Genomic DNA, 13,823 nt, shown 5'->3' with positions numbered 1-13,823 from the left:
CCATACAGTGTCTCTAGGGGCACATTTTTCTCCACATTGTCCCCTTTCTCCCAAGTCCTATTTTTGGAAATAGGACTCACCCTCTCATCACCATATCTGCTCTTGAATCACACGAAGATTCAACAATTGCACAAGTGTTTAAAAATATTTGTAGGGCTCCCAGCGTGCCACGCCCCGAGTCTTGAGGATTTCTAGGAGATGGACACCTGCTGTGTGCTAGGACTTCTGGATACTCGCTGTGTGACCCGGCTGCGTGCGGAAAGGGGGCACGTGGGCCCTAAACAGTCTTCCTGCAGCCGTCCAGAGCGCTTCCTCACACGGGTCACAGGCATTTCTGGTGCCTGTAGCATCCCTTCCATGCCACACCTGCCACTCTCTGTAGTAACAGGTTTCAAGGCTTTCTCTGGATGTTTTCCCTTCACATGCGGTTCAAAGTGTAGTTTGTTGAGAAGTCTAATATGCCATGTAAAATGCCGTTTCTGACCCACTGGGGTTCAACGACCCCATGATAAAGAAGGAACTTCCTCCTAACTTGAGCTTTGGTGGTTCTCCAAGGCGCCGTGCCTGAGCATCCTCTGGGGATCTTGTTAAAAATGCAGGCAGGGGTCCTGATAAGGGTGCTGGGAGCATGCGTCCTTATGGACAGCTGGCGATTTGGACCTGAGGTCCCGGGCCTCGTGGGGCAGCAGTGACGATGCCTGCTGTCCTCTCTGCTTCCTCCTGCTGGCCTCGGCCCCACCCTCCCAGCGCTTTGGGTTACTTTTGTCCTGATTGTCTGAGTTTCTCCAACAAGTGCATGGGTCACTTCTGCTCTGGACCAAAAGCAGGTTCTTTTTTTTTTTTTTTTTTAATTTTTATTGGGGAATGTTGGGGAACAGTGTTTATTTTCCAGGGCCCATCAGCTCCAAGTCAAGTTGTAGTTTTCAGTCTATTGGTGGAGGGTGCAGCTCACTGGCCCATGTGGGAATCGAACTGGTGACCTCGGTGTTATGAGCACCGCGCTCTAACCACTGAGCCAACCGGCCGCCACAAGCAGATTCTTTTCTGTGCCTGCCACTCTTAGTGTCCTGGACTCCAGCTGCAGAAGGATTGGCTTTCCTTACCTCCTCTGGACACAGTTTTGAGCTCTTCGACCTCCCTGGAGCTCCATACTTCCTGGTTTCCTTCTGCTCCCTCCTCCCACCACTTTCTCTTATAACTATTCATCGTCTCAGAGAAGTCCTTTGTCATATTTGTTCCATTCCATGGGCCAGATATAATCATGTACCTATTACTGGCAAGTTTTGCCCAATTTACTGCCAATGCACTCCAGAGAATTAGATTGTAAACCATAGGAAAAAGGAAAAGAAAAACCGCCATGAATTGCAGGGAACTGCTTGCTTTTCTTTGTGTTTCAATCTCGGCTGTAATGACCATCCCCTCACAGAACGTCAGCCATCTGGGGCGTGTCGCTGATCCTGGTTTAGGCTACTCAGGTCGCAGCGTTTGATCTGTAAGTATTTACGGTGGGCGGCTAGGCTTCTACTAAACATAAAACACATCTTGGCTTTAAGGAACTCAGTACTGGAAAGACAACTGCAAAACAGACCAAATACCCCTACAGATCAAATATGCAGAGTGCTGCAAACTTAAACTAGATACAGACATGACTAGCTCTGCAAATGAAGCTTAGAGACCTAAAGGATCATGAATAAACAGGTCCAATGAAGCAATCATTTCCGGAAGGCTTCTCTCTGGAGGTGGGCCTACAGGTCCTGGAGCCCCCTTTCCACACCCCGGCCTTCTCCTACCTCCTTTCTCCTCTGCCACAGCCTTTCAAGCTTAGTACTGGCCCTTTACAGGCGATTACCCAGTAAATGACTTTCAGAATCCTGCTTATGAATATTTAGATAAATGCTCAGATTGGTCCCAGCTGTCATGCTTGCTGACTTTGAAATGGCTCCAGTTCTTGGGGCTCCATCGGAGCACTCATGCTGACAAAAGTCCCATGTGAACCGATTTAGCCTGTAAAACGCTCGTCGTCACGCGTGTTACCTGTGCCACGAAACTCCTGGCTTGTATGGGCTGCCCTTTGCCTCTTCCTTCTCCCTCCTAGGGTTTCCAGCTCCAAATTTCATTTAACCATGTTTGAGCTACAAAGTTTAGCAGGCACAGATGGGGGCAAGGAGGTGAGGTGATGGGGAAATCTAATTTACTGCTGCCATGACTACGGATGGGAAACGAATCTGTGAGTTCATGATGGATCAATCGTACTGAGGCTGGATTTACATCATTAATAGTGGTGATACTCGCTGCTTAGTGTTCTATCCCCAGGACCCAGAGTGAGGCCTTTGGGCTTCATTGGCTAGAGAATTCAGACCCTCACTGCCGTCCTGCCCAACTCTTGAGTGTTGCCCATGTGAGGCCAGCAAAGGTGATGCTAGGATGCTTTGGGCTGGTCCTGAATCAGGGCTGGATTGCACGCTGACAGAGTCTGGGGTGGGCCCGAGTCACATTCACCACAATCTGGGAAGGAAATGGCCTGTGGCGCAAGGGAAATAGGGCCTGTGTTCACGTGTAACGAGGACAGGAAGACTAATGAACAGACAGGGAAAGACTGAAGAAGGGATTTGTTTCAGCACTTTGCTGATGCTTTTTCTCTCAGACAGGTTTGGGGTGGACGAAGAGGGTACCAGGATTCAAGAGGAGTTTAACTTCTTACCCAAAATATGACTTCCAATGGCATAGGAAAAGCAGTGTACAAGGCCTGACAGTTAAGTTTGCCAACTTGTTGCAACAATGTCGCTAACCTTTTTTGATGTCAGAGGAATTATTCATTATGAATTTGTATCCACTGGACAAACATTGAACCAAGGTTACTATTTGGAAGTGCTGAAAAGGCTGCATGAAAAAGTTAGACGCCCTGAACTTCTCGCCAACAATTCATGGCTCTTGTATCACGACAATGCACCAGCTCACCGGGCACTGTCTGTGAGGGAGTTTTTAGCCAGTAAACAAATAACTGTATTGGAACACCCTTCCTACTCACCTGATCTGGCCCCCGATTACTGTGGTTTTTTTTTTACCTGAAGATAAAGGAAATATTGAAAGGAAGACATTTTGATGACACTCAGGACATCAAGGGTAATACAATGACAGCTCTGCTGGCCATTCCAGAAAAAGAGTTCCGAAATGGCTTTGAAGGGTGGACTAGGCACTGGCATCAGTGCATAGCTTCCCAAGGGCAGTACTTCGAAGGTGACTGTAGTGATTTTCAGCAGTGAGATATGTAGCACTTTTTCTAGGGTGAGTTTGTGAATTTAATTGTCAGAACTTATACATCATTAGCATGAATAACAATACTTAGGCCCTGACAGTTCCCGTATGTGGAATGCATTCTGCCCCCATGCCCCAGAGAGAACCCAGCCGTGGGTGGGCAGCGGGTGCAGTTCCCTTACCCTTGGTCTCATAGATCCATTCCGTCTGTGTGCTCTGGTCTCGCCAGCCCAGAAATTCTCCATCATCCTTCACGAAGGACGTAGAAGGCATCCCGTCATGGTAAGGATGCTCGCTGGCTGGTTCAGAGATGGGAGGAGGGGCCATGAGGAAGGCGGTCATCTGAGAGACACCAGCAGCTGGGCTACTGTCAGAGGGGAGCACAGGGGTCGGTCACCTTCCAAACAGGGGCCTGGTGAGGAGCCCAGTGCTATGGCCTGCTGAGAAGTTAGGCCGCATGGTGGTGGCTGCCCTCCAGCTCCTGCAGACTCCTGCCCATGCCAGATGGTAGACGTTGCAAGGATAGAGGGACCAGATTGTGGCTTGTGGCAAATAGGACTGTGTGCCATTGAGGCCAGCAGACTCCCATGCTGCCAACTGCTGCTTCACTTCGAGTGAGAGAATCTGTGGGTGCCTTCCAAGACCAACAGGCCAGGCTTCCATAACGGACAGTCCCATGTTCCGGAACATTCTCCATCCTTTCTGGCTCATAACCCTCATTCCAGTTGCTCTTCCTGCCTCACTGCCGCCTCAGGCAGAATGGAAAAAGTACCAAAGTAGATGTCACAGTAGCTTAAAATCAAGAACGAGGTCTGTCCCCTCTAGTCTGCCCACTACAAACATCACCGTCATGGAGGAAGGTTTCCTCAGGGCCTGATGACAGGGGTTGGGTGTGAGGTGCCAGCCCTGCCATCTGGTAGCTCAGGATGAAACGGGACAACCCCACTACAGTGACCCCCACTGTGTCCTGCCTCAGGAATCTCTGACTTTTAACTGGGGGCAAGAAACTGTCATTCAAAGGAATGAGGGGGTCTTTGGGGTGTTTTGACCTTGAAGTCATCTCATGTAAACTGGTCCAACTGCTAGAGACAGTCATAAGGAAAAATGTCCAACATATAATGAACGGGAACTCTGGTTGGTAGAAAAACATACACTCTGGTGTCAGGTCTGAGCTTAAACCTTGGCTCTTGCGTGACAGTGGAGTGACTTTCGGTAATTTACTTCTCTGTGCCTCAGTTTCTTCACCTTTTGGATAATCATACTTCCCTCACAGGGGAGGACAAAATGAAGGTGGGTGGATATTAAGTAGTTGGCCAAAGGCACAGATGCAAACACAGGCTGAGAGGCAAACACAGGCAGTCTGGCTCCGGAGTTCCTGTTCTTAGTCACAGCATTTCCGATGGTCACCTCACTGTCAGGCCCATCCACGGCCACATTGCTTATACCCTGTGAGTGTCAGTAAGTGAGGTGATGGGGGCCTCTGAAAAGCCGCTTTCTCTTACGCCTTGCCTTAATGGGGCCAGTGCTGTCAGATTCATGTTGCTGTGCGTCTGGAAAGTGTGAAGCATGGAATGGAAGGTCCAGCAGAGAGCAGGAGTGGGGGCCCGGCCTTGCGGGGTCGAGGGGTATCCCTGCGTGGAGCCCTGACCCGTCAAGTTGTAACCGATGGCTTCCCTACGCAGCAGAGCTGGGATTTCATTCCTGCTTCCACCGAACCAAACCGCCTGTGCTTTCTTTGAATCTAGCATCAACCCCCTTCCCCTTTGGAGATAAATGAGCACCTCCCCCATCATCCTTTGTGGGGGGTGGGGGGTTGCAAGGGGCCAAGGTGCAATGACAGGACTGTGGAGCAGAGGTCCTGGGTACCCCACACTGGTTTCTACAGAGCTGAGCACATCTGAGGCATTTCTGATTTATTCCACAGTTATGTTGTTCACCGGCTAGCTGGTGCCTCACCCTGTGGCCATTTAACGGATATCCTGAATGATGACTTAGACCTTGGACATTGCCTGAGCCAGGAAGACTCCAACTTCCTTTTGGTGCTTCATTCATCCACTCAGCATGAGCACTGCCATGGGCCCTTTGCTCCCTCTCCCCCGTTCAGACCCTCTCTCCAGACTCAGTCACCCCTGCCCTTTCCTCTCTGTAGTTCTGGGTGCCAGGACTCTGAACTGGGGACCGGACGCTTACCCTGTGTGTGACTGAGTGTCAGAGCAGTACTAGGATGTCCTTTGTGTGTGACCCCCCGATTGAAGCCCTCCTTCCTCAGGGGACCTGCTCCCGGTATCCCTACCTCCCGCCCCTCCCCTCCACCCGGTCTTTAGAAATCTAAAGGCTCCTGAAGCATCATCCCTCCGCATGAGTTTCTACCTGATTTATCCCAAAAGAAAACTGTTACCTTGAATGAGGATTAGGCGGAGTTTGCGGAGAAGCCACCTTGAATTCTGTTGGGAAAAAGAAGAGAAAGACAATATTAGAGAAAAAGAAACCATCTTTCTTTCTGTTTAAAGATGTGTTGTTAGGTATGTAATGCTGGGATTGGGGTGGAGAGGCTCCAATTTACAGAATTATTTTATATTTACTTCCCCTAGTATTGTCTCTCCAAATGGTCTCCTTTAGAAATTATAAGGTTGAAATTTTATAAAATCAAAGAGAACTCAAGAAGACAATGTTCATGAAATCATGATTTTGGAAATTCAAGTGTGCTGTGTTCATCTGCTGGGTTCTCACAGTGGCCTCCCTGCGTCACGGGATGAAGGATGTCTGTACAGAAGAGCTGACTGAGGTTTGGAAGATAGAAATAGTTTAACAGTTGTTTTTAATTGTGAAGAACCTACTTGTGTCGTTTAACCACTTGACTGTTCGCTTTCAATGGTGACATCAAGAATTTCACGTACGATTGGCTATGCCATCAATTCTAGTAACAGGAGAATGGCACAGTGGAAACAGTAAAGAAATGAGAATCAGAAAACTTGAACTGGAAACTTAAATGTTCATCACTTATGCGTATCCATAGTTTACCCATGTGACACAGCATTATTGAGGAATATTATTTGGCTATTAAAATGATGTCTGCAAAAATTAAATAACATAGGCAAATACTGAAGTCACAATACAGTTAAAAAAGTATAATATAAATTTGTATAGACAGTATGTTTAAGAGAGTAAAAATGAAACAAAACAACAAAACAAGGACCACTACCACCAAATATGCAAAAATAAGGGTGGGAGGGACAGACTGAAAATCACTAAAATGTGACTCAGTTTTATTTATATTTTGATGTTGGCAGTTTGGGTGATGTTTTTCTACTTTTCAAATTTTCCACTAAAAATGAGCAAAAGTAGATTTTATTTCTATTTATGTCAGTCTTCTAAAATTAAAGTATGTGCGTTTGTTAAAAAGAGGAAGCCAAGGATGAAAGGAGAAGGGGAAGAAGAAACGAAAGAGAAGTGATCAGAAGAGAAAGAAGAGAAGGCTTGGACACCTGTCCTGGCTCCTCTATTTTCCATGACCTTGGAGTAGTCACCTCCCTCGTCTAACTCCAGGTTCCTCGTTTGGGACGCGGGGGCGAAATAATGGCCGGAGCATTAAAGGAGACAAAGGCTGTGAAATACACACCCTATGCTATCGGATGGCGCTCCCGACCTTCTTTGGGGCAAGAAAGACACACAGGAAATGAGGCTGTTTGTACAGGAGCAGAGTGAGGCTGGGGGTGACCGGGAGGACAGGTCCCGGGGTTCAGCCTTACCCCCCTTCCCCTGCCACTCGCTGATTCAGGCACACTCGTTGGGGAGCTCTGCCACAATCTGTGAACTTTCCTGCTTGACAAGCTGGCTGGCTCTCCTATCCTTGCCTTATCAGTATATCTTGTACCTTTCTTCTTAAATACACAGGCTTTCCAGGTTCTCTGTTGGAAATGGTCATCAGGAGACCAACTCTCAATTGGAAATGGCAACTGAGTTATAGCATTTAGGGCAAACAGCATTGAGAGCTGCTGAAGAGTAGCTAGCAAGGGTAAGGAAAATGAAACCCAGCAGATTATGTGTGTCACAGTAGGATGAAGCAAGCAGCATGATGACTCAAAATCCATATAGGTGACATCTCTATGGCGTTATTTGCCACAGAGCAGAGTGCGTCTTTAGGAAGCTCTTGGGTTCTAGAAAAACAGAGGGGGCATTCATGACAGGGTGGTTTCATGTTCTGTGACAGCATGGCAGTAACGTAGGTCGTGCTTCTTCCTTCTAGCACCTTCCTGCACCTTGGGAGATCAGAAGAGTGCTTTTACACCGTACAACTAATTGTATGATGTGGGGGAGCTTTCAAAGCATTTTCAGGTATGTTCTTTTTTTTAAAAAAAATCAGTACAACCACACTGTGAAGGAAGGTAATTTTACACATGGGGACCTGAATACATGCTAAGGTCAAAATCCCCACTGTGTGTGGGACCTTCTGACTCTGACCCCACAGTGTTTATAAACATGTTTCACAAAAACTATTTGGAACCTCCCTGGGAGACCGGTCGTATGTGGTTATTGATTATGCAGCGGCAATTGATGCTGCATTTGTATTCAAGTTGCTCATCTAAGTTTACTGGGTTTCCCCACAAACCCGGGGGAAAATCATCCCTTGGATGAAGAGAGGGGTTGGGAATTGTTAGTGTACCCTACCCTGATTTGTTCAGTGCAATGGGAGTCCCTGGAATTTACCTGCCTGCAGGGTCCTTGGGTGGGTCGGGGACACAGATGCCTCCCACCACTAGTTCATTGCATCTTCTCTTATCTTTTTTTTTATGTCCATTTTACAAAGGGGGCAAATACAGCCAGGGGAGTATAAACTACCCTCCACAAGTCAATGGGAGGGGAATAATAATGGCTTACACTTAAAGAGGCTGAAAAAGCTATGTGCCTGGCATAGCTCATAATGCTTTACGTAATTTAACCCCTTCAGTCCTTGCAAACATCCTATAAGGTGGGTCCACTGTAATTCCTAACTATACTTAAGAAAACCAAAACACAGAGAGGTTAACTGACTTGCCCAGCCTTGTGCAACTAGTAAGTGGGAGAGAGCTGGCACACAAACCAGGCAGTCTCATCTGCCGCCAAATAGACAAATAAGTGGCACTTTTGGTCCTCCCCCACCCTGCACCTGTCCTGTGGTAGACATCACTAGTTGATCACAGCACTCTTTCCTGCTGAGCCCAAATGGGGCCTCACAATCCTTCCTAACAGTGTTCCCCACTAACCCCTCATAATTAATCCATCAGCATTAGAGATGGAAGTCCATCTGTCATCTCTAGGACTCATGTTATAGGCGCTGATTAATTTACAAAGCTGTTTTCAAAAATAAATGTGGGGGGCTGGCCCGGTGGCTCAGGCGGTTAGAGCTCCATGTTCCTAACTCTGAAGGCTGCCGGTTCGATTCCCACATGGGCCAGTGGGCTCTCAACCACAAGGTTGCCAGTTCAACTCCTCGAGTCCTGCAAAGGATGGTGGGCTCCGCCCCCTGCAACTAAGATTGAACACGGCACCTTGAGCTGAGCTGCCACGGAGCTCCCGGATGGCTCAGTTGGTCGGAGAACATCCTCTTAACCACAAGGTTGCCGGTTCGACTCCCGCAAGGGATGGTGGGCTGTGTCCCCTGCAACTAGAAAACGGCAACTGGACCTGGAGCTGAGCTGCACCCTCCACAACTAAGACTGAAAGGACAACAACTTGACTTGGAAAAAAAACGCCTGGAAGTACACACTGTTCCCCAATAAAGTCCTGTTCCCCTTCCCCAATAACATCTTTAAAAAAAAAAAAATAAATGTGGATGTGTGCATGCATGCGTGTGTGTATGCCTGACTGTGAAGTGAATGAATTTGAACTTGATTCAATTTCCGGTTACTGAGCATCTGCTATGGGTCAGGAATGCACTCTTGTTATGCGCTGAGGTTTAAAACAAGGAATAAACAAAGTTATGTCTTAAAGATACTGGGAGATTACTCCACATAAAGAAACTTTGATGTAAATTCTTTTGAAAAGTTAAGAATCTCCATGTAAACCTCTGGTGCAATGGGTGTGTGTGGACCAAGACATTCTTTCATGTGCCTTTAAAGGCATCTTAGCATTCCCCTACCGTTTGTTCAGTGCCTCTCCAATTTGCACTAGCAGGACATTTATTTTCAAAGCTCTTGCTTTATACACAGTTCTATGCTTGACAGCTTTGTATTTGTTCTACTCTAGTGGATAATATATTTACAAAGGTCCAGCACATAGCGGGGGCATGTTAAGAATGATTGATTCACACTGTGTAAAAGAAATGGTCTGCATGCTAGTTCTCAGTATTAACACTACACGTAGTGCCTAACAGGAGGGATGGTATCATGCTGAGAGGGAGTTTCATGGTAGATGTGCACAGAAAGAAAACACTGTCCCAGTGATACAGGAATGGCCTCTCCGATGCCCCAGCTAAGCATCCATGAAGGTAGTAAGAGTCAGGACGATACATCTGATTTGATGGGAAGGCACGTCGAGGTAAGGCGCCTGTGTGGCTGCTTGAGAACACCCAGCTTTTGGGGTGTAGGTTGCATGTAATCAGATGGAGATTTAAAAAGTCAAGCTGCCTGAGATGCTTGCACTGCTTAGCAGAACAGGATCCAGAAAAAGAGTTCAGTTCTACTTCTAGGTCAATGTTGGGCTGATGCGCGTGACCTGGATTTTTAACTTTCTGCACCTCGTTGGATATGGCCAGGTGGTCACAAAACCAGGTGAACACACCACGGGGGCCTAGGAGTGAACGTGTATCAACCACTTCTGACAACAGCACAAGGGGACCACGGACAAATAATACCACTCAAGGGGAAGTTGCCAGTTGCAGAAACAGCACTGGAAACATGTCAGCCCCAGGAAGAGAGAAATCACTCCGAAGGGAAATACACACCAGCAGCGTAAGGCGATGCCGTCTGGGGGCCGCATGGACACCCTGAGAAGCACGCTAATTTCCGTTGGCCTAGCAACAGATTGTGGGAATGGATTCCAGGAAATAATTAGAGGTCGTGGATAAAATTTAGCTATCAGGATGTTTATCAAAGTGCTGTTTCGAAAAGTAACAACATCAAAAAACATCAGAAGCAGCGAATGATTAATAATAGGGGACCGATTAAAAATATGGTTTGTATTATACAGTTGTATTATGCTGTACAATGCGGTGTGGCCATTCAAATGATTTGTAGAACATTTAATAAGTGAAATAATATTCATAGAAGCATGTAATATTTATGTAGAATTACAATAGATAAGTATCTAAATAAATGTACCTTAAAAAGCAGGTAACAAACACTATATAAAGTCTGGGAAGGATATAACCTTCCCGGGTGTGAAAGAACTTACCATCTCTAAATGGGAGTGATTTTTGCTTTTGTTTTGCTTGTATACCTAGTTTCTCAAACATCCACAATGAACGTGTACTACTTGTGCAATAAGAAAAAAATACAAATTATGGGAGATATATATATATTTATGAACAGGTGCTTTACGGTCAAGTGTCCCTGTGTGCTGTGTTGGCACGGTGACCTGGGGCGTGGTTGTCAGAGTTGGGAGTAGAACCCGGGCAGCTGGGAGGCTTCCTACCTGTCACACCAAGGGGCGGGTGTGAACCGTGTGAACGTTGGCTCCATCTCAGGGTTATTCTTTCTTCTTGGGCTCTGTGGTGAACTAGTGCCACCATGTGTGGGAGGCTTTCCTCCAGACACTCACCCCTTTCCAGAGACTCCTCTTCAGTCAAGTAATCTTTTCCTTCCGGACTCGCTTCCTTCTGGAGATCCTCTTTCTCCTTGAGAGTCTCCTGTTCACACAGATACTCCTTTCCATTCAGACGCGTTTCCTTTTCCAGATACTCATCTTCCTCCGGATACTCTTCCCCCTTCAACAATGGAGATTCCTCCTGGGAACTCTCCTCCTCTCCCTCAGAAGCCTCTCCCTCTGATGATACGGTCTGTGTGAACTGCTGGAAAGTGGTGGGAGAGCGAAGAGGGGACGAGCCTCCTGACGGCTGATTAGCTTCAGCAGACATGGTGGGGACGCATTAAGCAGTGAGGCCCTTTGGCGGCAGGTGACTGTCACTGCATCATCCTGGTGACCAAGAAAGGAATAAAAGCCCGTTAGTCAGTAATCGCCGACTCCATATTGATTTAAATCCGTTTTTGTTCGCTCATTTCATTCTAGCCGTTGGATGGCACTTAGAGTATGCAGATTGGTCCCTGGTGGCCCAGGAAAAGGCACAAAAGGAGGGAACTGGGGTTGTACCCTTGAGGACCTGGGGGAGAGACTGCACCTGAAGGCAATGCCTTTGAACTTCCCACAAAGTATGAAATAAACGAGGAGGGCTGGAAAGTGAAGGCGTGACCAGTGTTTAGTGGTGCAAACATTAGAGAAGACTTATTCATCAAGACATATTTATTGCCATAATAAACAAGACAGAGACTGTCTCCCAAGAGCCTGAAATCTGGGGAGGAAAACGGTCATGCAAACAGATTTCCACTTACAAAGTGACGAGCACAGTGGAAGAGGTACAGAGAAGGTGGCATAACGTGGTGACTGGGTCCTGGGTTGGTGAAGGCCGCTGTAGGTGGAGTCTGTGAGGCACAGAATCACGGCCACCACGCGCACTGTCACCTCTGCTGGCAGCAGCACCTCTGTTAGTGCTCTCAGCAAACCCTTCCTTGCCGATGTCTGAATCCTCAGCATGGACACAGCTGTGAGCACCTTGGTTCCCTCAGGGTCTCCTGTGCTCCATGCTGTGCGCCATCTATGCCTTCGGTCTTTTCCTTAAAATAACTACTTTGCTATATTGAGTAGTTTATTTGTACATCTGTCTTTCCAACAGGATATGAATTTCTTGAGAGTAGGAAGGCGTGATTCTTGCTTAAAAATCCATTCTGGATCCTTCTGCTCTTCTGCATCTCCACTGTTTCTGCAGTGAACCATGTCATCGATCGTCTGGATTACTGCCACGCACCTTTAAGTGGCCTCCCTGTCACCACTGCTAGTCGTTCTCCACTAAGGGTGTTCTTGTGAAAACATAAATCATATCATGATTTCCATGGCTTAAAAATCCCCCAGTGGCTTTCCCTTGTACCAAGAATAAAATGTAAACACTGTTCCACACCTTCCCCAGCCCTGCGAGGTGTGGAGACCACCAGTCCGTCAGACTTTCTCTCTTACATGCCTTCCCTACTCTCCTACCCTGTTTCTCTCTCCTATAGCAGTTGCCACTATTTCTAATTGTGTTTCTACGTTTACTTGTTCAATCTTTCTTGTCCACTAGACTGTGTCTCAATGGCAGTGACCTTATGTGACCTGTTCTCCATTCTATCACCAGTGGTAGCTTGGTGACTGACGCAGAACAGATGTCCAATAAATATATGATCAGTGACTGAATGAAGGCCCCCAAATAAATGGCGGTAGAGCAGTGCATCCCAAAGTTTTTTTTGTTTGTTTGTTTTTTTAAAAGATTTTATTGGGGAAGGAGAACAGGACTTTATTGCGGAACAGTGTGTGCTTCCAGGACTTTTTTTTTTTTTCCAAGTCAAGTTGTTGTCCTTTCAATCTTAGTTCAGCTTCAAGTTGTTGTCCTTTCAGTCTTAGTTGTGGAGGGCACGGCTCAGCTCCAGGTCCAGTTGCCATTGCTAGTTGCAGGGGACGCAGCCCACCATCCCTTGCGGGACTCGAGGAGTTGAACCGGCAACCTTGTGGTTGAGAGCCCACTGGCCCATGTGGGAATCGAACCGGCAGTCTTTGGAGTTAGGAACATGGAGCTCCAACCGCCTGAGCCACCAGGCCTGCCCCATCCCAAAGTTTTTAAAACTATAACATTTATTCTGCGCAATGGCCTAAGTTGCAGAGATGCTCACTGTGGAGGCCCCCTTCCCAGAATCCCCATTTGCTCCGCGGACTTCAGAGAGAAGTATCTTGGCCTAGCTTTTTCTGGATTTCTGCCTGGGAAGCTCTGTGCTAGGGGCCCAGCCAGGGTCACTTTCTAGCGTTTGGGCAACATGATGCCCACGATGAGACGCGTGATGTGTAAAGACGTTCATGATGGACTGAAGGGCTACTCGTCCACCTGCAGGCCTGCTAGAGCTCTCAGATGATTGGATTTCGATAGGGTCAGCCTGGGGCGGTGTGGTGAACGTGGATCTCCTTTCTGAGAAGGAGCTGCTGCACAGCTACAGGGAATGTGGTCGGCAGCTAGCCACCCGCCACCAGCTCCTTCAGGATCTGCCTCAGCTACAGACAGCCTCCTTCCAGACGTCCTTCCCTTCTCGGGGCAGCCTGCAACTGGTGGCTGAGCAACGTAGGGTGGAAAGGCCCCGCTGACCCCAGGCGGGCACCTCTGAGAGGAGCTCGGCGCTGGGCTAGCCACACGGGCCAAGTCTGCACCAAGCACTGTCTCCCTCTGCCGGGCCTGTGTCTTTGCTCTGCCTTTCTTGAGTCTTGGTCCCTAATGGACATTTTGCATCTCAGCGGTTTGCACCATCTTAGAGCCTATTTCCCGAGAACCCACCCTGTGACAGGCAACTTAAATCTGG

The 13,823-nt window shown here is 47.6% G+C and overlaps 1 protein-coding gene across 1 annotated transcript in view; it reads right to left on the bottom strand.

The window, feature by feature from the left end:
* Positions 1 to 11,361, bottom strand: part of ERICH6B (glutamate rich 6B) — a 41,072-nt gene extending 29,711 nt beyond the window's left edge. Inside the window, exons 1-3 of the mRNA XM_074331490.1 lie at positions 10,810 to 11,361; positions 10,178 to 10,199; positions 3,438 to 3,622 (exon numbers count right to left, since the gene is read on the bottom strand). Coding sequence (XP_074187591.1) covers positions 3,438 to 3,622; positions 10,178 to 10,199; positions 10,810 to 11,308 — 706 coding nt within the window. The 5' untranslated portion in view covers positions 11,309 to 11,361. The remainder of the gene's footprint in view (positions 1 to 3,437; positions 3,623 to 10,177; positions 10,200 to 10,809) is intronic.
* Between the last annotated feature and the right edge of the window lie 2,462 nt (positions 11,362 to 13,823).

The sequence above is a fragment of the Rhinolophus sinicus genome, linkage group LG04 (genome assembly GCF_036562045.2).
Source record: "Rhinolophus sinicus isolate RSC01 linkage group LG04, ASM3656204v1, whole genome shotgun sequence".
Taxonomy (NCBI): domain Eukaryota; kingdom Metazoa; phylum Chordata; class Mammalia; order Chiroptera; family Rhinolophidae; genus Rhinolophus; species Rhinolophus sinicus.
Note: the sequence above shows the minus strand (reverse complement) of the source record. Positions and strands in the feature narration are given on the sequence as shown.